The 23,121-nt window shown below is 49.8% G+C and overlaps 1 protein-coding gene across 2 annotated transcripts in view; it reads right to left on the reverse strand.

Moving 5' to 3' along the window:
* LOC140393798 (sodium-dependent neutral amino acid transporter SLC6A17-like) overlaps nt 1-23,121 on the reverse strand; it is a 112,075-nt gene that overhangs the window by 31,339 nt on the left and 57,615 nt on the right. For both annotated transcript variants that reach the window (XM_072480243.1, XM_072480244.1), the window contains exons 3-7: nt 19,375-19,532; nt 18,222-18,348; nt 15,513-15,694; nt 11,466-11,576; nt 9,323-9,564 (exon numbers count right to left, since the gene is read on the reverse strand). In XM_072480243.1, the coding sequence (XP_072336344.1) occupies nt 9,323-9,564; nt 11,466-11,576; nt 15,513-15,694; nt 18,222-18,348; nt 19,375-19,532 (820 nt within the window). The remainder of the gene's footprint in view (nt 1-9,322; nt 9,565-11,465; nt 11,577-15,512; nt 15,695-18,221; nt 18,349-19,374; nt 19,533-23,121) is intronic.

The raw sequence follows: 23,121 nt of genomic DNA on the forward strand, positions 1-23,121 counted from the left end.
GGAGAGTGTATGTGCTGATTTTATAGATCAATACATTGAGGAATCAACCTGAGAACAGGCTATTCTAGACTGGGTACTGTGCAATTAGAAAAGATTAATTAACAGGATTAATTAATAATCTTGTTGTGCGGAATTGTGCTCTTCCCCTTAAGAGCAACCATTATATGATGGAGTTATTCATTAAGGCGGAGAGTGAAATAGTGGAATCTGAAACGAGGGTCCTGAACCTAAATAAAGGGAACTATGAGGGTTTGAGGTGTGAATTGACAAGGATAGACTAGAAAACCTTATTAAAGGTTGATGGTGGATCGGCAATGGTTCATATTTAAATAACTTGTCCATGAATAACAACAATTATTCATTCCTGTCTGGCTCAAAAATAAAAGCGGATAGGTAGCTCAACACTGGCTGACAAAAAGAATTAGGGATAATATTGGGTGGGATTCTCCGACCCCTCGCCGGGTCGGAGAATCGCTGGGGACTGGAGTGAATCCCGCCCCCGCCTATTGCCGAATTCTCCGGCATCGGATATTCGGTGGGCGCCCCCCCCCCCCGGCGATTCTCCGGCCCACGATGGGTCGAAGTCCCGCTGCTGGAATGCCTGTCCCGCCGGCGAGAATCAAACCACCTCCCTTACCGGCGGGACTAGGCGGCGCGGGCGGGCTCCGGGGTCCTGGGGGGTGGGGGGGGGCGCGGGGTGATCTGGCCCCGGGGAGTACCCCCACGGTGGCCTGACCCATGATCGGGGCCCACCGATCCGCGGGCGGGCCTGTGCCGTGGGGGCACTCTTTTCCCTCCGCCTCGCCCACAGCCTTCACCATGGCCGACGTGTAAGAGACCCCCCCCGTGCATGCACAGGGATGACTTCAGCAGCCGCTGACGCTCCCGCGCATACGCGGACTTCCGCCGGCCGGCGAAGTCCTTTCGGGTCCCAGCTGGCGTGGCGCCAAAGGCCTTTCCCGCCGGCCGGCAGCGCGCCAACCACTCCGGCGCGGGCCTAGCCCCTCAAGGTGAGGTCTTGGCCCCTAAAGGTGCGGAGAAATCCGCACCTTTGGGGCGGCCCGACGCCGGGGTGGACCCCGCCACTCCATCCCGCCGGGACCCCCCACCCCACTGGCTAGGGAGAATCCTGGCCATTAAATCCAAAGAGATGATTTATAAAATTGCCAGAAGAAGCACCAAGATGAGGATTGGGAGCATTTTAGAATTCAGCGAAAGAGGACCAAAAAAATGATCAAAAGGTGGAAAATAGAATCTTAGTGAAATTGCAGGGAACATAAAAACTGACCATAACAGTTCCTATAACTATATAAAGGGAAAAAGATTAGTAAAGAAAAAGTACAGTCTAGTACAGTCAGAAGCCGGGGAAATTATAATGGGGAACAAAGAAATGGCAGAAGAATTAAACACATACTTTGGTTCTGTCTTCACAAAAGAGGACACAAATAACCTCCCAGAAATGTTAGAGAACCAAGGGTTTAGTGAGTGGACGGAATTGAAGGAAATCAGCATTAGTAAGAAAATGGTACTGGGGAAATTAACGGGGTTAAAAGCTGATAATCACCAGGGCCTGGTGATCGACATCCCAGATTATTAAAGGAAGTGGCCCTGTGAATATCTTTACATTGCAGGTCATCTTCCAAAATTCTACAGACTCTGGAGCAATTCCTAAAGATTGGAGGGTGGCAAATGTAAAAAGGGAGGGACAGACAACAGGGAGAACTACAGACTCGTTAGCATGACATCAGTAGTGGGGGAGGTACTGCAGTCTATTACAAAAGACATGATAACATTTGGAAAGCATTAACAGGATTGGACAACGCCGGCATGTGTTTATGAAAGGCAAATTGTGCTTTCTGAGGATGTAACTAGTAAAATAGATAAGGGAGTACCAGTGGATGTGGTGTATTTGGACTTTCAGAAGGCTCTTGATATGGTCCCTCATAAGAGGTTAGTAGACAAAATTAAAGCACATGGGATGGGAGGAGGATAATGTATTGGAATGGATCAAGAATTGGTTGACAGACAGGGAACAGAGAGTGGGAATAAATGGGACTTTTTCAGAGTAGCAGGCAGTGACTAGTGAGATACTGCAAGGGTCAGTGCTTAGGCCCCATCTGTTCACGATATATATATAAATGACCTGGATGAGGGAACCAAATGCAACATTTCCAAGTTTGCCGAAGGCACAAAGCTGGGCAAAATTGTGAGGAGAATGCAAGGAGGCTTCATAGTGATTTAGACAAATTGAGTGAGTGGGCAAACACATCGCAGATGCAGCATAATGTGCCTAAAGGTGAAGTTATATTTGGGTGTGAAAAACAGAAAGGAACAGTCGTATTGAAACTGTGATATATTGGAAGTGTGGGTGTACAAAGGGATCTGGGTGTCCTGTACACCAGTCAAAGAAAATGGAGAGGCAGGCGCAGCAAGCGATTAGGAAGGCAAATGGTATGTGGGCCTTCATTGCAATGTAATTTAAAGTCAGAAGTAGAGATGTCTCACTGCAGTTATACAGGACCTTGGTGAGACCACACCTGGAGTATTGCATGTAGTTTTGGTCTCCCTACATAAGAAAGGATATGCTTGCCACACAGGGAGTGCAGCAGAGGTTCACTAGGCTGATGAGTTGGCGGGACTGTCCTATGAGGAGAGATTGGTTCAACTGGGCCCTTATTCACTAGAGTTTAGAAGGATGAGAGAAGATCTGATTGAAACATATAAAGTTCTAACAGGGCTGGACAGACTAGATACAGGGGGATGTTTTCCCTGGTTGGGGAATCCAGGGGGCACAGTCTCAGGGTACACCGTGGGCCATTTAAAACTGAAATGAAGAAACAATTCTTCACTCAAAGAGTAGTGAACCTGTGGAATTCTCTACTACAAAAGGCTGTGCAGACAAAGTCACTGAATATAGATTTTTAAGATTTTGATGACATCAAGGGGTATGAGGAGAAAGCAGGAATGGGGCAATGAGATCGAGGATCAGCCATGATCATGTTGAATAGCGGAGCAGGTTCGAAGGGCCAAATGCTTTTAGTTTCTGTGTTTTAATGTTTCAAACTCTCATGAATTACTGTAACATCGTGGAAGATGCAGGAGAAAGGAATGGAAGATAGTTTCCTGAACGTCCAAATTATTAGGGTACAAATTGAACACAAAGAACCCATCCCTCACTGGCTGATGGATGTCCTAACCTTCCCAACATCTCACCGTGATCGAGCAATCCAACTCCTTTTTTTGTTTAACTCTGGCATCAATAGCTTGCGAAGATTTATTCTTTTCAGTAGTTGTATTACCCTCAAAAGAGAATGCAATAAAATGGTCTCATGCAGCATCAAGAGAAACTCAGGCCCAGGCTTCCGGTGGCGACTATGAGGAAGTAGGTCGCACATTTGGTGGCTCCTGTTTCGGTCGGACTTTTGGACCTTGTCCCCCGACTTTTTTGCGCTTTTGAGCGCGGAACTGGAAAGCAATAGTTCTCAGGCACTGAACAAATACAGAGTTGTATGGACTTAAGCCGGAGGGACTGTAAACAGCAGAATAAGTGGTCAAACAAGGGCACGGGGGTGGCTGTGAGAGAGACCAATATGGCTGGTGTCCAGAGCAAGGCGCAGACTGCCCAGCCTACAATGGAGCAGCTGCTACAGGCCGTGTAGGAGGGCTCTTTAGCTCTGAAGCGCGATAATTTGGAGCCGCTCCAGAAGTCGATGGACAGATTGGAAAAAAGGCTGGGTGATCAGGCTGAGTAGCTCCAGAAGCTGGAGAAGACGGTGGAGGAGCAGGCCGACTTTCAAACGGTGGCGGACGTGGAGATTCGGAGGTTGAGGGATCAGCAAAAAATGCTCCTGGAAAAGCTGGAGGACCTGGACAACAGATTTCAACGGCAGAATGTAAGAATTGTCGGCCTCCCGGAGGGGGCTGAGGGGCTGGATGCTGCCACGTATGTGGCAGATATGTTCCAGAAGCTGCTGAGGAACGAGGTGTTCCCTCGCCCGCCAGAGGTGGACAGGGCACACAGAGTGCAGGTGGGGCAGCCGCGACGAGGGTGCCCCGCACGAGCGATGGTGGTCCGGTTCCACAGATACCTGGACAAGGAGCGGGTTCTGCAATGGGCCAAGAGCACACAAAGCTGTACCTGGGACAATAGCACCCTGCGTGTTTTCCAAGACCTGAGCACTGAGATGGCCAGGAGGAGGGGAGGCTACAGGCAGGTGAAGGAGACTTTGTATAACAAGGTGAAATTCGGGCTGCTTTATCGGCGCAACTGTGGGTTACGTATGAGAGCCAGCACCACTATTTCGAGGAACCCGAAGAGGCGATGGACTTTGTTAAGAAGCAAGGGCTGGCTCTGAGCTGAGGCCTCTTGGACTCATGGTACAACTTTTAAGTCTATTTTGTCTCTCTATTTTTGCTTTGAGAGATGCCTGCATGCTAGGGTCCATTTTTTTCGTTGCGATGTGTTTTTCTTGTTCTTTTTCGTGGTTTCCCTGAAAGTTTCCTTTTTGGGCTTCTTGTTTGGTTGGAGGTTTGGTAGGGGGAGAATAAAAAAGAAAATAGTTAATAAGGTGTGGTTATGCTGGGGGTTCCGGGGGAATTTTTTGCAATCTTCTGTGTGTGGAGGGGAAGGGCTGAGAGTGCGCGGTGCTTCTTATCTCTATCTGTTTGATTTAAATTGCACTATTGGTGGGGATATCTTTGACTTGTATAGAGTGTGTGCTTAAGCAGGGCTGGTTTGGGGAAGTGGTATGGATGGACCGGGGGGGAGGGGATCCAGGGAACAAATGGTGAGAGACGTGCTGGCGCCGAAGCTGGGAGCCACCAGGCTAGCTGGGTGGGCTAGTCAATGGAAGCCAGGTTGGGGGGGGGGGGGGGGGGGGGGGCTCATTTAGTTAGACTAGAGCAGGGGTTAGGTGGTAGGATGGTGTTACTGCGGAGGGGGGGAAGTTGATCTGCTGACGAGGATGGAAACTGGACATGGCAACAGTGGGGAGGTCATGGGTGGAGCCGGCCAGGAGGCGGGCCAGAGGAAGTGCGACACATGGCTGGAGGGCTGGCCAAGGAAAGGGGATGGCTGATCGGCAAAGGGGAGGGGGGCGAAGTGCCCCCAACCAGGCTGATCACCTGGAATGTTAGAGGGCTAAAAGGGCCAGTGAAGAGGGCGCGTGTGTTCGCGCATTTGCGGGTTCCGAAGGCGGACATAGTCTTGTTGCAGGAGACGCACCTGAAAGTGGCAGACCAGGTTAGGCTAAGGAAAGGCTGGGTTAGTCAGGTCTTTCATTCGGGGCTTGACACTAAGACTAGGGGGGTTGCAATCCTGATTAATAAAAGGGTTCAATTTGAGGCGGAGGGTACAGTTGTGGATGGGGGCGGCAGATTTGTTATGGTTAGGGGTAAGCTCGAAGGGGTGAGAGTAGTCTTGGTCAGTGTATGCCCCTAATTGGGACGATGTGGATTTTATCAGGAGGTTGCTAGGGAAGATCCCTGACTTGGATTCATGCAAACTGATTATGAGTGGGGACTTTACCACAGTCCTGGACCCGAGCCTGGATCAGTTCAAAAACGGGCAGGTTGCCAGCGATGGCAAAGGAACTGAGAGGGTTCATGGAGCAAATGGGGAGAGCTGATCCGTGGAGATTTAGCCGGCCGACGGCGAAGGAGTTTTCGTAATACACCCACGTCCATAAGATGTATTCCCGAATTGATTTCTTTGTCATGAGTAAGGACTTGCTGGCCGGGGTGGTGGGGGCAGAATATGCGGCAATTACCATATCGGACCATGTTCCGCACTGGGTGGACCTACGGATTTGCAAGGATAGCTTTCAGCGCCCACAATAGAGGCTGGAAGTTGGATTGCTTGTGGACGAGGCGGTGAGTGAGAGGCTGAGGAAATGCATGCAGAATTACCTGCAGGTAAATGATACTGGAGAAGTCTCAGCAGCGGTGCTCTGGGAGGCACTGAAGGCAGTGGTGAGAGGGGAGCTGATCTCAATCCGGGCTCATAGGGACAGGACAGATAGGGCAGAAACAGACCGACTGGTTCAGGAAATTTTACGGACGGACAGGAGCTACGCGGAGTTCCTGAAGCCAGAGTTACTCTGGAAACGACAGAGGCTGCAGGCCGAGTTTGGAGCGCTGACTACAGGCAAGGCCGTAGAGCAGCTTAGAAAGGCAAAAGGCGCGATATATGAGCATGGAGAGAAGGCCAGCAGAATGCTCGCGCAACAACTAAGGAAGAGAGAAGCGGCTAGGGAGATAGGAAGGATAGCGGATGGGGAGGGAAATCTGGTGGGGGACCCAGCAGAGCTGAACAAGGTGTTTAGGGACTTTTATAGTAAGCTGTACACTTCGGAACCCCCAGGGGACCGGAGGGGATGAGGCGATTTCTGGACGGACTTACCTTCCCAGGAGTAGGTAGGGGGTTGGTAGACGAACTGGGGGGGGGCCTGGTTAGGATCGAAGAGGTATTGGGGGGCCTGAAGGTCATGCAGTCTGGTAAAGCCCTGGGGCCGGATGGGTATCCGGTGGAGTTTTACAAAAAGTTTGCCGAGATAGTGGGGCCGGTGCTGGTCAGGGTTTGCAACGAGGCAAGAGACAGAGGGGTTCTACCCCCGACAATGTCGCAGGCCACTATTTGGCTTATTCTGAAACAGGATAAAGACCTGGAGGCCTGTGGGTCTTACAGGCCGATCTCCTTGATCAATGCAGACGCTAAGTTACTGGCCAAGATCTTGGCGACTAGAATTGAGGACTGTGTACCGGATGTAATTGCGGAGGACCAAACTGGGTTTGTAAAGGGTAGGCAATTGGCGGCCAATCTAAGAAGGCTGCTTAATGTGGTCATGATGCCCCCGGAGAGCCGGGGGTCAGAGATAGTGGTAGCTATAGATGCAGAAAAGGCTTTTGACCGGGTCGAGTGGGAATATCTGTGGGAGGTACTCGGACGGTTCGGATTCGGGGAGGGGTTCATTGATTGGGTTATAGGCTGTTATACCAGGCCCCAGAGGCTAGTGTAAGAATGAACAGGATGACATCAGGTTATTTCAGACTGCACCCCGGGACAAGACAGGGTTGTCCTCTCTCCCCACTGCTGTTCGCGCTGGCCATAGAGCCCCTGGCAATTGCTCTGAGAGCTTCAAGGGACTGGAAAGGGCTGGTCCAGGGGGGAGTGGAACATAAAGTCTCGTTATACGTGGATGACCTGCTGTTACACGTATCAGACCCAATCGCGGGGATGGACGGTATCATGGAAATCCTGAGGGAATTTGGCCGGTTTTCAGGATATAAATTGAACATGGCTAAGAGCGAGATGTTCGTAATTCAGGTGAGGGGGCAGGAGAGTAGGCTGAAGGGGTTGCCGTTCAGGCTGGTAGGAGAAAGCTTTAGATACTTGGGGATACAGGTGGCATGGGACTGGGACAGGTTGCATAAGCTCAACCTGTCCCGACTGGTGGAACGAGTGAGGGAGGAGGTTCGGAGTTGGGATGCGCTCCCGCTGTCACTAGCGGGGAGGGTGCAGACTGTTAAGATGACGATTCTCCCGAGATTTTTGTTCATATTTCAGTGTCTCCCCATTTTCATCCCGAGGTCCTTCTTTAAGAGGCTGAATAAAATTATCCTGGGATTTGTCTGGGTGGGGAAGTCCCCACGGGTGAGGAAGGTGATGCTCGAAAGGAACAGAGGGGAGAGGGGACTGGCGTTGCTTTAGCAACTACTACTGGGCGGCCAACATAGCGATGATAAGGAAATGGATGGTGGGCACGGGGTTGATTTGGGAGTGGGTGGAGGATGCTTCGTGCAGGGGCACCAGTTTCGCAGCCCATGTTGCGGTTGTTTTGCAGCCCATGTTTGCTCCCGCCGGCGCAGTACTCCACCAGCCCTATAGTGGTGGCAGCTCTGCGGATCTGGGGCCAGGGGAGAAGGCATATAAGGGAATTGAGAGCATCGGTGTGGACCCCAATCTGCGGCAATCACCGATTTGCCCCGGGGAACATGGACGGTGGGTATCAACTGTGGAGGAGGGCGGGGATTGCGAGGGTGGGTGATCTTTCCTGGAAGGGAGCTTTCCAAGCATGAGGGCGTTGGAGGAGAAGTTTGGGCTGGCAGGAGGGAATGACTTTGGATACTTACAGGCGCGGGATTTTGTGCGCAGGCTGGTGCCCTCCTTCCCACGCCTCCTGCCAAAGGGGAGGCAGGACAGGGTAGTATCGAGGGGAGAGGTAGGTGAGGATAGAGTCTCAGATATTTACAAAGAGCTAACGAGAGCTGAGGATACACAGACTGAGGACCTGAAGCTTAAGTGGGAAGAGGAGCTCGGGGGGGGGAGATGGAGGACGGTATTTGGGCAGAAGCTCTGGGTAGAGTGAACACAACCGCAACATGCGCCAGGCCCAGGCTGATCCAGTTTAAGGTCGTGCACCGGGCCCACATGATGGTGGCCCAGATGAGTAAATTCTTCGGGCTGGTGGACAAGTGTGCCAGATGCGCCGGTGGGCCGGCTAACCATGTGCACATGTTCTGGTCGTGTCCTAGACTCAGGGGGTACTGGCAGGGATTCACGGACATCATGTCCCGGGTCTTGAAAACTGGGGTGGTAATGAGCCCTGAGGTGGCAATCCTTGGGGTGTCGGACGACCCGGGAGTCCAGGAGGAGAAGGAGGCCGACGTCTTGGTCTTTGCATCCCTGGTAGTCCGGCGATGAATACTGTTGGCATGGAGGGACTCAAAGCCCCCGAAGACCGAAGCATAGCTATCGGACATGGCGAGCTTTCTCGGTCTAGAAAAGGTTAAGTTCGCCTTGATACGTTCACTCTGTTCACTTGCGAGAACAGAGTTGTGGTTTGTACGATGCGTTACTTGCTTTTCCTTTTGTACAGTACTATACAATGTCATTGTTTTATATACCAAAAATACCTCAATAAAATTGTCTTTTAAAAAGAAAGAGAATCTCAGGCCCAATTGTGCCCATACCGTGCTGTACACACTGGGCCCCTCGCTCTCAATCAATCTGTATACTTGATGCACCAGCAAACATTTGGAATTCTCAAATGATCCCAGTTATGTTTATGCTGTTCCACGCAGTAACCCACTGATTTTTATGTCACGATCCTCAATCACATCTCCGCCCACGAGACTGATCTTGAACCCACTTGTATGTCGCCTGATCCTCGTGCCCCCATCACTAACTGGTGCTCATGGGAATGAGGTGTTTACATGTGTGATTCAGACAGGTCATATAGCCCTGGGTGTCATAATTGTTCTCGGTTCTTTGATTCTGTTCTCCTGTACACAAAAGTATTCTGCAAAGTTCTCACAAACTTACGTTATGACACACTTCTCATTCATCACATTAGCTTTGAATCCAAGAACTGCAAATACCACGAGGGTCGCCAGAACAGAGGTGAAAAAGTTAATGAAAGCGACAAGGGCTGCATCAAAGTGACAGTTGTTGTCTTTCTTGTTGTAACTTGAGAATGCGATGACTCCCCCAAATCCAAGACCAAGGGCAAAGAAGACTTGTGTGGCTGCTTCCCTCCATACCTGCGACTCCATCATCTTCTCCAGCTGTTAAAAACAAAATCAACAGTGTACAGAATGGGCAGCTTAATGTAAAAAAACAGGCCAGCCTCAATCCCCAGGGCAGTGGGCAGGGGCACCACCTGAAACAATGTCAGCCATAGAGGAAACTATATGGACTACAGTGGTTGAAGAAGGCAGCTCACCACCACCTTAGGGATGAACAACAAGTACTGGCCTAGCCAGCGAAGTCCACAACCCATGAAAAAAGAATTTTTAAAAAGTTACTGGTTCAGTGCTAAGCAAACTGATCTCAACAAGAGAGTAGCTTGGACTTCACAACTGGCCAAAGCAGGAAAGGGATGATGGTCGCATGGTGTTCTTGAACTTAATGCCCATCCTTTGAACCTTGGGGAGAATGTTTACGCACTCTCCCACACCACACAGTGAAAGCTGCTTTGTGGCATCAATTTTTCCAAAACGCTCGTTAAAAAAATATGAATTCATGGGATTTGTAGCTAAAGGAATAGCGTATAAAGTTAAGGAAGTATTATTGCAACTGGGCAAGGCATTAATGGGACCACACCTGGAGTATCGTGCACAGTTTTGGTCCCCTTCTTTGAGAAAAGATGTAGTAGCATTGGAGGCTGTTCACAGGAGGTTCACTAGATCGATTCCAAAGATGAGGGTTTGTCGTATTTTAGAACATAGACTTTACAGTGTAGAAGGAGGCCATTCGGCCCATCGGGTCTGCACCGGCCCTTGGAAAGAGCACCCCACTTAAGCCCACACCTCCACCCTATCCCTGTAACCCAGTAATCCCACCTTACCTTTTGGACACTAAGGGCAATTTAGCATGGCCAATCCACCTAACCTGCACATCTTTGGACTGAAGAGAGATTGAACAGTTTAGGCCTATACTCTCTAGAGTTTAGAATAATGAGGGGCAATCAAATTGAGGTTTACAAGATGATAAAAGTTATGGAAAAAAGTAGACGTGGACAGAATGCTTCTTCTTTTAGAGCATTCTAGAACAAGAGGGCACAGCCTTAGGATAACAGGTAACAAATTTAAAACAGAGGTGAGGCCGAACTACTTCTCCCAAAGGGTTGTGACTCTCTGGAATTGGCTAGCCCAGAGTGCGGTGGATGCTGGGACTGTGAGTAAATTTAAAGAGCAGTTAGACAGATTTTCAATAATAGGTTATGCAGATCTGGCAGGACGGTGGAGTTAAGGCCAGGATGAGATCTGCTATGATCGAATGACGGAGCAGACCCGATGGGCCAAATGGCCTAATTCTGCTCCTATATCTTATGGACTTATGTGGGTGCCACTGGCAAGACCAGCATTGGTTGGCCATCCCCAATGGCCCTTGAACTGAATGACTTGCACATTTCAAAGGGTATTTAAGAGTCCACTGCTGTGGACCTGGAGTCTCATGGAGGCCAGGCCAGTAAGGATGGCAGATTTCCTTTCCTAAAAGGACATTAATGAACCAGATGGGTTTCACAACAATTGATGATGATTTCATGGTCACCACCAGTGAAGCTGACTGTTTATTCCAGCTTTATTTAATTCAATTTAAATTGCCACAACTGCTGTGATAAAATTTAATGTCCCCAGAGTATTAGTCCTCTGAGTTACTAATCCAGTGGCTTAGCCTCGATGCTACTGTGCCTCAGTCTCAAACATTTCCCAAAGCTATTTTTTAAATTAGTCAAATTTACAAAATGACAAACTGAAAGGAATTCCTTCCACCCTCTGACAGCCCCCCAGCATCCCCCACTTAGTAAACCTACTCCCTCCCAATCAAGCCCCCCCCCCCCCCCCCATCCCCCAGACACCCACCACCGTCACAGTGCCGCCCCATACCCCCAAAGCCATCCTGACCCCCTTGCCCAGTAATGCCTAATAGTCAATTGCAGACCTCACTTTAAGTGCGAGCGTACCTTCGGAGTAAACATGTGAAGAATTCCATCAATCGAGCCTCTGAGGAGAAGGCTCCGAATCAGGAAACAGATCAGCACGACATATGGAAACAGAGAACTGAAGTACATCACCTGAAAATGGTTCAAATAAACATAGGGAATCACATATACTGACTTCCAAGGGCAATTCACTTTTTTTTAAATATAAATATTTTTTATTGGGTTTTTGAACAAAGTATATTTGCCGTTATGTACACAGAATATGATATAAATATATATATATATAGAAGAGAAGGGCACACACAAACATATCACAAAAAACAGGGGGAAAAAGTAATAATAAAAAAGAAAGAAAAAATCAAATAACGTAACTGGTAAGGTATTATGCACCAGCTCTACAGCAGCAACTCTGTACAATTGGCAACATCATTTACAACACATAGGTAGGCACCTGTTTGTGTGTCTGGGGGGGGGGGGGCGGGTAGATATGCATCTGGGTGCCGGAGAAACAATTACAGAGGGCAATACTCGAATGGGTCTGGTGTTGGTGTTGTCATTTGCTTCCCCCGGACGGATTTCGCTGCCGTTGTCGTCTCGCGCTCACCTCCGCTTCAGCCGTTCCTCCCGTCTTTCGCCTGTATTCTCCTTGTTCTCTGCTCCTGTAGATGCCAAGTTTGTTATCGTTTCCCTGCTCGCCCCCCCCCCACCTACCTGGTTCTCCTCTATTGTTCCCCGTCTCTTCCCTCTTCCCCCCTGCCCCCCTCTTCTGCCCCCTCCCCCCCTCCTGTGGTTCACCTTTCTTTCCTCTTAGGTTTAGCTGTTCCCCGACCCCCCCTCTCTCCCGGTCTATCTCTCCCTCGCATGCTTTGGCTACTTTCCCCTGTTTCTTGGCTACCTGGCTATTCTTCTGCTTGTTTGTTGCCCACAAACAGGTCCCGGAACAATTGGATGAATGGCTCCCACGTTCTGTGGAAGCCGTCGCCTGACACTCGGATGGCGAATTTGATTTTCTCCATTTGGAGAGATTCCGAGAGGTCGGACAGCCAGTCTGCCGCTTTGGGTGGTGCTGCTGACCACCAGCCGAACAGGATTCTACGGCGGGCGATCAGAGGGGCAAAGGCAAAGGCGGCCGCCCTCCGCCCCAGGAATAGATCTGGCTGGTCTGAAACCCTGAAGACCGCCACTTTCGGGCATGGCTCCACCCTCACCCCCACCACCTTGGACATTGCCTCGAAGAAGGCTGTCCAGTACCCCGCAAGTCTGGGCAAGACCAGAACATGTGGGCGTGGTTGGCTGGGCCTCCTTGGCACCGCTCACATTCATCCTCCACTTCCGGGAAGAACCTACTCATACGGGTTCTTGTTAAGTGGGCTCTATGTACCACTTTTAGCTCCGTCAGGCTGAGCCTTGCACACGTGGAGGTGGAGTTGACCCTATGCAGTGATTCGCTGCAGAGTCCCCACCCTATTTCAATCCCCAGGCCTTCTCCCATTTCTTTCTTGTTGAATCCAGTACGGTGTCGGTCCTTTCTACCAGTCAGTGATACATGTCGCGACAGTTTCCTTTATCTCGTATGCTTGCGTCAGTAACTCTTCCAGTAATGTCTGTCGTGGCGGTTGTGGGTACGTCCTTGTCTCCTTACGTTTTTGAGTTGCAGGTACCTTAGCTCGTTCCCCCTGGCTAGCTGGAATTTCTCTGTCAATTCGTCCAGTGTTGCGATCCTGCCGTCCGTGTATAGGTTCCTGACTGTCAGTGTCCCTCCGTCCTGTCCCCGCCTTTTGAAGGTGGCATCAGTCAGCGCTGGTGTGAACCTATGGTTGTTGCAGATGGGAGCTTTGTCCGACATTTTGGTCAGGCCACATTGCTGCCGTAGTTGGTTCCAGGACTGGAGGGTGGCTATCACCATCGGGCCGCTGGAGTGTCTTTTGGATGGGGATGGGAGTGCAGCCATGGCGAGGGCCGGGAGGGAGGTCTCCATGCAGGAGGCCTCTTCCGCGCGCACCCACTCGGCTTCTGGCTCCTTGATTCATCCCCTTATTCGCTCGGCCGTCGCTGCCCAGTGGTAGAATTGTAGGTTTGGGAGGGCTAGCCCCCCCCCCTGGATTTTGTATTTTCTATGACCTTCTTCGTATCCTAGCATCCCCCCCCCCCCCCCCCCCCCCCCCCCCCATACGAATGGCATGATTGGTTTGTCTAGTGCTTTGAAAAAGGCCTTGGGGATGTAGATCGGGATGGATCTGAGTAGGAAGAGGTATCTGCGCAGTACGTTCATTTTGATCGTCTGGACTCTCCCAGTGAGAGAGAGTGGGAGTGTGTTCAATCTTTGCAGGTCCTTTATAACTTCCGCTGTCAGACTGGTGAGGTTCCATTTGTGGATCCCTTTCCAGTCATGGGCTATTTGGATCCCCAGGTAGCAGAATTTGTGTCGGGCTTGTTTAAATGGCAGTCCCGTTGGTGCTGCCGTTTACTTGTGGGTGTACTGGGAAGATCTCGCTTTTGCTCATGTTGAGTTTGTAGCCCGAGAAGGCGCCAAACTCTTTCAGGAGCGCGATGATTCAGTCCATGCTGCTCTGTGGATCCGAAATGTAGAGGAGCAGGTCATCATCTGCATAGAGTGAGACTCTGTGCTCTCTGCCTCCCCTTCGGATCCCTCTCCAGCTTTTTGCTGCTCTGAGCGCGATTGCTAGTGGCTTGATCACTGGAGTGAACAGCAGCGGGGACAGTGGGCACCCTTGTCTGGTGCCCCTGTGCAGCTGGAAGTATCGGGACTTGGTGCTGTTGGTCCGTACTGTTGGGAGCGTTGTACAGAAGTTTTACCCAGGAGGTGAATCCTGTTCCAAGCCTGAACCGCTCCAGTACCTCTATGAGGTATTTCCATTTGACTATGTCGAAGGCCTTTTCTGCATCTAGGGAGACGATCACCTCTGGTGATCTCTCCCCGGAGGGAGTCATTATCACGTTCAGCAGGCGCCTGCCGTTCGAGGTAAGCTGTCTACCTTTGATAAAGCCCATCTGGTCCTCTGCCAAGGGCAATTAACTTGACCACTGTCAATCATCAGGGGCATTATCAACACCATATTTCATTAAACACAAAAGTACTGAGTCCATCCAGTTTCAGATTTTGACTCCAAATTCAAAGCAAAATACTGCAGATACTGAAAATCTGAAATAAAAACAAAGAGCTGGATAAAAATAATTTGGTCTGTCAGCATTTGTGGGAGAAGAACAGAGTCGATGCTTCAAGTCCAATATGACTCGTCTTCAGTTCCAAAGGCAGCTGCTTGAGTTTTTCCAGTGCTTTGCTCTTTCATTTCAGAATTTGACAACTGCACGCAGAGTAACGCTCCCTCTACACGGTCCCCATCAAACACTCCCACGACAGGTACTTCACGGGGTTAGATATAGAGTAAAGCTCCCTCTCCACTGTCCCCATCAAACCCTCCCACGACAGGTACTTCACGGGGTTAGATATAGAGTAAAGCTCCCACTCCACTGTCCTCATCAAACACTCCCAGGACAGGTACAGCACGGAGTTAAATACAGAGTAAAGCTCCCTCGACATTGTCCCCATCAGACACTCTCAGGACAGGTACAGCATGGGGCTAGATACAGAGTAAAGCTCCCACTACACTGACCCCATCAAACACACCCAGGACAGGTACAGCACGGGGCTAGATACAGAATAAAACTCTCTCTCCACTGTCTCCATCAAACACTCCCATGACAGGGACAGCACGAGGTTAGGCACAGAATAAACCTCCCTCTACATTGTCCCCATCAAACACCGCAGGACAGGTACAGCACAGGGTTAGATACAGAGTAAAGTTCCTTCACCGCTGTCTCCATCAAACACTCCCAGGAAAGGAACAGAACGGGATTATACGCAGAATAAAACTCCCTCTACTCTGTCCCCATCAAACACTCCCAGGACAGGAGCAGCACGAGGTTGGATACAGAGTAAAGCTCCCTCTACACTGTCCCCATCAAACACTCCCAGGACAGGAGCAGCACGGGATTACACCTAGAGTAAAGCTCCCTCTACCCTTCCAAATCAAAGCTTGGACTTACCTTGCCAGATGATTGGATGCCTTTGATTGTACACAATCCTACAAGAAACCATGCAGACAATAGACACAGGGTCATCTTCCAATTCAGGCCTCCTCCTTCATTGATATTATTAGCGATATTCAAAGTTTCTCTATACCAGAAGTAAGTCGTAGCTGAACTCTTTTCACATTCTGGCTCTACAACTGGAGTGAGAGACAGTCACAATTAGTGTCATCGTCAACTTTATTGAGTGTGAAAATTATTTTGTCAAATGTTACCTAGGTTCACTTTGCCCAGACATTAGATCACGGGTCTGTACTGGAGGCAGCATATCTGACATTGTGCTGCACTGGGGTCAATTAGCACTGTTGCTTCACAGCACGAGGGACCTGGGTTCAATTCCTGCTTGGGGGAACTGTGCAGAGTCTGCACGTTCTTTCCCGTGTCTGCGCGGGTTTCTTCTGGGCGCTCCGCTTTCCTCCCACAAGTCCCGAAAGACCTGCTATTAGGTGAATTGGACATTCTGAATTCTCCCTCAGTGTACCACACAGGCGCCCGAGTGTGGCGTGTGGGGGATTTTCACAGTAACTCCATTGCAGTGCTAATGTAAGCCTACTTGTGACACTAATAGATATTATTATTATTATGAGGGGCAGACGTCCTATTGGAGGGGGAATGGGAGGGACCCTGTTATTAGTAAAACTTCTCTGGTTAACGTGGAGGAAGATGTTATAACAACACCAAAAAAGTCATGGCCGGATCCTCCTACCCTGCGCCGGGTCGGAGAATCCCGGGGGGAGGCGCGAATCCCGCCCCGCCGCCGGCTTCCCTATTCTCCGGCGCTTTAGGGCGCCCACAAGATTCCCGCCGCACCGGTCGGGGGCCGTTGACAGCGCCCCCCCCCCCCCCCCCCACCCCCCCCGGCGATTCTCCGGGCCCCTATGGGCTGAGTGGCCGACGAGTTTGGCCGAGTCCCGCCGGTGTGGGTTACTCACCTCACACACGGCGGGACCTGGAAGGTAAGTGTGCGGGGGCCATCCTGGATGGGGGCGGGGGGGGGGATCCGACCCTGGGGGCCCCCCACGGTGGCCTGGCCCGCGATCGGGCCTACCGATTGGTGGGTGGGCTGGTTCCGTGGGGACCTACTTTACTCCGCGGCGGGCCCCTGTTGTCTGGGGACCGGCGCAGAGAAGGGAAACCTAGCGCATGCGTGGAAATACACCGGCCGTTCCGCGCATGCACGAACTCGCGCGGGCCGTTCGGCGCCGGCTGGAGCTGCGGGAACCACTCAGGCGGCAACCTAGCCCCCTAGAAAGGGGAGAATTCCTTTCAGGGGCCATTGACGCCAAAGTGGTTGGCACCGGTTTTCACGCCGGCGTGGGGACATAGCCCCGTTATTGGAGAATCCCTCTCACATGTATCCAAAGGTCAAAGGACATCCACCCTTTTGAACCCTCTGACCTGTTTGTTCATTGGCTGGTTTCATTCGTTCAATTCTCATACGAAACATGAGTTGAGAAAAGAGCCCTGAATCTAGTCTGACACGTCTCCTCCCTCAGGCCTCACAGCTTCTTAGCTTCCCTTGCTGAAAGAAAGCAGCCCGAGAAATTTAACATGGGCAGACTGTTTCCTCAGGGTGTATCCCCAGTCTGAGACAGCAGCACGCAGACACGAGAATCTCAACTGCACTCAAAAGGAAACTGCACAAGGTCCTACACAGCAACACAAGCTCTGACTCCCACTCCCATTTTTCTCTGGGCGTGAGTGCAAGTAGCCAGGAAAGAACATAAAGGAGGCCATTTGGCCCATTGAGTCTACACCGACCCACTTAAGCCCTCACTTCCACCCTATCCCCGTAGCCCATAGCCCAATAATATCCCCTCCTAACCTTTTTGGACGCTAAAGGCAATTTAGCATGGCCAATCCACCTAACCTGCACATCTTTGGGCTGTGGGAGGAAACCGGAGCACCCGGGGGAAACCCACGCAGACAGGGGGAGAACGTGCAGACTCCGCACAGACAGTGACCCAGCGGGGAATCAAATCTGGGACCCTGGTGCTGTGAAGCCACGGTGCTGCCCTAAAGCACACCTATGGTTCAATTATTATCACCAAGTTTTTACCATCGAGCAAACTGTCCCCTTGCTACACCATTGATCGATACTCAATTGACTAGACAGAGTGGGGGGGGGGGGGGGGTTGATGAACGGTTACTGCCTTATCCTCATGTAAGGTGATGTCCCCTTTAAGACCGGGCTTGGAACCCTGGGGACTCCGCCTCTGGCTCCGCCCATCTGGGAGCCATACATAAAGGGCTGCCTCATGGTCTGTATAGCAGTCTGCTCTCGTCTCTAGCTATAGCATAGTTATTAGTCTAATAAAGCCTTCTTTACAGTTTAATCTCGAAGTGTCATTATTGAGGGTACCTCAATTTATTAGACTAATAACTATGCTATAGCTAGAGACGAGAGCAGACTGCTGCACAGCCCATGAGGCAGCCCTTTATGTATGGCTCCCAGATGGGCGGAGCCAGAGGCAGAGTCCCCAGGGTTCCAAGCCCGGTCTTAAAGGGGACATCACCTTACATGAGGATAAGGCAGTAACCGTTCATCACAGGGGGCAAACCTGGAATCTCGTTACTGACAGGAGGAGGAACAGACAGAAATACAGGGCATGCAGTTACTTTAAAGGTTGGGAGCCACCCCTCCCCTGAATCGAATATCTTACTTACTGGTAACGGTGCCGTTGGTGATCAGGGGGCATTCACTCCAGGGCAGGGGAGATTGAAACGATTTAAAAAAATAAAAAATACTCCAGCCGATGATGACATTATAATAAAGTCCAACGAAGAAGCAAACCTAGGGAGAGAGAGAAGAGAAAGCTCCAACTGAATACTGGACATGACACTTAGAATAAAGGAGGGAGGGGGGAAGCAGCAGGGAGATGAGAAGGGAGATGTGGGAGGGGGTATTGGTTTGGGAATGGTTGGTCAATTATGTTGATAAAGATGCAAAGATGATGGGTATTGTTTGATTACAAACCGAGAGCACGGATCAGGAGAATCTACTGAGTCACTGAGCTTTTTACGTGGTGAGGTTAAACCTCACAAAGCACGTGGGCTCCAGGATAAGGAGGACAATACCAAACCTGACCACAAGATGGTGTGAGACCTTGTCGGTCCTGTGGAGCCTAAAGACCTCACTGGTAAGAGCAATGCCCAGCAATCTCACTGCAATGTTTCCACTGCAGCTGACTAGGGCATTTCCGAAAGCTGTGTAAGTCTAAGACATTGACACTTGTGGAGGATCCCAAAACAATCTACGAGATTGAAGTACTCCACCAACAAGAACAATCAACAGTGCTCCTTGGGTGAGATCAAGGATCCTGGGATTCTCCTTTTGAAATGTTGACATCTCCTTGAACAGTCACCTCACCAATTTCAAATCAGACACAGGAGCCAGTGTTTCAGTCCTCTTGGACAAGGAACCATGGCTGTTGGAGCAAAGCCTGTTGCCAACCAGCAAAATAAGCAGGCAACATCCCAGATAAAGATACATTGCAGACGGCACTCCAATGCAAAGAGAAACAAATAAGGGAGGCATTATTTGTGTTTCACAATCAAAACATTTCCCTTTAAATCACTCCTTAACCGCCACTCCTCAGAGAACAATCCCATCACCTCCTCACCCTCTCCAAAGCCTTCACATCCTTCCTAAAGTGTGGTGCCAGGAATTGTGGGACAATATTCCAGGTGAGGTTGAACCAGTTTTCTGTATCGGTTCAGCAAAATTCCCAGGATTTGTACTCAATTCCTCTATTAAAGCTACAGATCCCATTTGCTTCTCAATAGTTTCTCAGCCACTAAGCTCGGCGATGATACTCACAATGCAACTTGCAAATCCAATGCCTCCTAGCCTGGGACAGATATAGTTCCAAACACCAATACTTCCACGCCTTATTCTCTGGCCCACCGCAAGTTCCAGGAAAAACAAAGGAATTCCGATGATGAGGAGCAGGATGAGGTAGGGAACAAGATAGGCACCTGAAAATAAGGCAGAGATTTGACATGAATTAAAACACATTTCAAAATCCATGAAAATACATTACGCACTGTGCTGGAACATTCAGGTCTCAGATTGATGAGTGTCTGTAAATTTATTCTGTATTGAAGGGGAACTGCAGTCAAAGCTAAGCTCGTTGCTGCCTCCAGAATTGTTAACAGATGGCTTCATCCAGCTTCCATATTGCAGGAACTAACACCAAAATGTTTATTTCGCTTTCCTCAAAGCATCAACTCAGGGTACCTTATTCAAAGGTCCATTCCATTAACTTAATGTTGCCAGGCTACCTGACCACACAGACTTCACATCAATTCAAATCAGATGTACCATTTTCAATCATCTTCTATTTGAAACTGTCTCTCTGTAGCTTCTCAGCTTTCACCATCAGCTTTCAACTTGCATCATCCTGTTCCCCTGGACCTTGCTCTTGATCTCAACCCCCTGACTCCTAACAACCCCCATTCCCGACTCCTCCCCTGCTCTTCCGATCCCGGAGTTAAACCCCCATCCCCCATCCCAGCACGTGTGTGTGTGTGTGCGAGCGAGACTGTCTGATAGCGAGAGAGTGAGTGTACTGCTGTCATGTGAATTTTTCAATCCTATTTGGTGAAGGAGCCAGTTTTTTTGCTTTTGCCTCTGCCTGGGGAAGATTTTGACTGCATGCGCTGATTGACAGATGCATGGCAGAAATCCCCATTCTGGTCTTCACAAGATATGCGTGATGGATAGTGATCTCTTAGCTCAGCAGAATACAGCGAGCATATATACCTGGTCATCGACCAGGTATAGGGTCTGTCATTTTTAAAGTTTTTCAAAATTCATTTACGGGAGGTGGACGTCACTAGCTCAGTCAGCATTTATTACCCATCCCTAATAGCCCTTCAGAAGGTGGCAGTGAGCTGCCTCCTTGAACTGTGGTAGTCCCTGTGGTGTAGATACACCCAAAGTGCTGTTAGGGAGGTATTTCCTGATTTGTCTTCTCATGGATCTGAGTGGAATGCACTGTATTAATTCTCTGACTGGATTTTCATTCTGTAAGATTGGTGTTGGTATTAAGCTTCACTGCCTCCAGTATTGAAACTTCTTGTTCCCAGTAGTAACAGATTCAGAGGGATTTGGCCCATTGATGGTAATCATCAGAACGGGAAAGAAATCCTCTCCCAATCACGTAGGGCCGCATGACTTGTGACACAGAGGCGGACGGCGTGGGGACCATGTTGTATGAATTCAACCTGCATTATTATGTGGGACACAAGGGAAAATTTGGTCACGTGTTCCTGGAGTTTGAGTACAGGCCGACTGTTAAGAGTTGTCTGCAGCTCGCAGAGTGACTGTGAATCCGGAGCTTGGGGAGGATAAGAGGTGGCGGAAGGTCAGGCCCAAGGTCCCAGGCCTCACGCTGCTGGTGCTGAATGTCTCTGAGTCGATGTGCAACAGCAGTAATCCTCCTGTATAGCTCCCACTGTAAAATAAAATACAACCTTACAACTCCCAGCACAGAACCTTCTCATAAACAGACATTTGCGATCTCGGGCAACATCAATATCCTAAACACCATCAATAACCCAAACACCATCAATATCTCCAAACACCATCTATATCCCCAAACACCATCAATATTCTCAAACACCATCAATATCCCCAAGCACCATTAATATCCCCAAACACCATCAATATCCCCAAGCACCATCAATATCCCCAAACACCATCAATATCCCCAAACACCATCAATATCCCCAAGCACCATCAATGTCCCCAAACACCATCAATGTCCCCAAACACCACCAATGTCCCCAAACACCATCAATATCCCCAAACACCATCAATATCCCCAAGCACCATCAATATCCCCAAGCACCATCAATGTCCCCAAACACCATCAATGTCCCCAAACACCATCAATATCCCCAAACACCATCAATATCGTAAACACTATCAATATCCCCAAACACCATCATATTCCCCAAACAGCATCAATAGCCTGAACACCATCAATATCCCCAAACGCCATCATTGTGGCACGGTAGCACAGTGGCTAGCACCGTTGCTTCATAGTAGTAACAGGTGTCCCAGGTTCGATTCCCAGCTTGGGTCACTGTCTGTGCGAAGTCTGCACGTTCTCCCCATGTCTGCTTGGGTTTGCTCCAGGTGCCCGGGTTTCCTCCCAAAAGTCCTGAAAGACGTGCTTGTTAGGTGAATTGGACATTCTGAATTCTCCCTCAGTGAACCCGAACAGGCGCCGGAGTGTGGCGACTAGGGGATTTTCACAGTCACTTCATTGCAGTGTTAATGTAAGCCTACTTGTGACACTAATAAAGATTATTATTATTATCCTCAAACACCATCAATATCCCCAAACACCATCATGGCCGATCTGTTTGTGTTTCTGATTTCTCATCAACCCCGATAACCTTTGACTCCCTTGGCTAACAGGAATACCCCAATATCTGCCTTCAAAATATTCAGTGACCCCACTTCCACTGTCTTATGAGGCTGGGTTCCAAGATCGAACAAACCTCAGAGAAAAAGGATTTCTCTTTACCTGTCTTATAAGGGCGACCCCTAATCTAAAGAAAGTGCCCCCTAGTTGTGCACTCACCCACAAGAGGAAACATGCTGTTCAAGACCACCTTGTCAATGCCCTTCAGGCTCTTACCTACGTCCCTCACTCTTCTAAACTCCAGTGGAAACAAGCTCAGTCTGTCCAACCTTTCCTGATAAGACAATCCGTTCATTCCAGGTACCAATCTAGTAAACCTCCTCTGAACCTCCTCCAATACATTTACATCCTTCCTTAAATAAGGAGACCAAAGGGCAGCACGGTAGCATTGTGGTTAGCATAATTGCTTCACAGTTCCAGGGTCCTAGGTTCGATTCCCGGCTTGGGTCACTGTCTGTGCGGAGATTGCACATTCTCCCTGTGTATGTGTGGGTTTCCTCCTGGTTCTCCGTTTTCCTCCCACAGTCCAAAGATGTGCGGGTTAGATGGATTGGCCGTGCTAAATTGCTCTTAGTGTCCAAAATTGCCCTTCGTGTTGGGCGGGGTTGCTCGGTTGTGGGGATAGGGTGGAGGTGTGGACCTTGGGTGGGGTGTTCTTTCAAAGAGCCGGTGCAGACTCGATGTGCCGAATGGCCTCCTTCTGCACTGTAAATTCTGTGATTCTATGAAAGCTGCGCACATTCAAGATGTGGGCCGGAATTTTCCGGCCGTTGCGATTCACATTTCCAGCGCACCCCCGCCCACGGGTTTTCCGGCGGCATGGGGCGGCTTCAATGGGAAATCCCGTTGACAAATGGCGGAGTATAGAATCCCGCCGTCAGCAAACAGCACTCACCAAGAAACCCGCAGTTGGGGAACCGGCCCATGGTCCCACTAATGCCCTGTATAACTGAAGCACAGGGTCCTTACTTTTATGTTCAATTTCTTCATGATAAAGGGTAGGATTTCATTAGCCATCTTAATTACTTGTTGTACCTGCATGCTAACTATTTGTGACTCACACTAGAACACCTAGATCCCTCTGCATCTCGGAATTCTGCAGTTGTTATTTTTTATTTTCCCTGCCAAAG

Source organism: Scyliorhinus torazame, chromosome 17 (genome assembly GCF_047496885.1).
Source record: "Scyliorhinus torazame isolate Kashiwa2021f chromosome 17, sScyTor2.1, whole genome shotgun sequence".
NCBI classification, from domain to species: domain Eukaryota; kingdom Metazoa; phylum Chordata; class Chondrichthyes; order Carcharhiniformes; family Scyliorhinidae; genus Scyliorhinus; species Scyliorhinus torazame.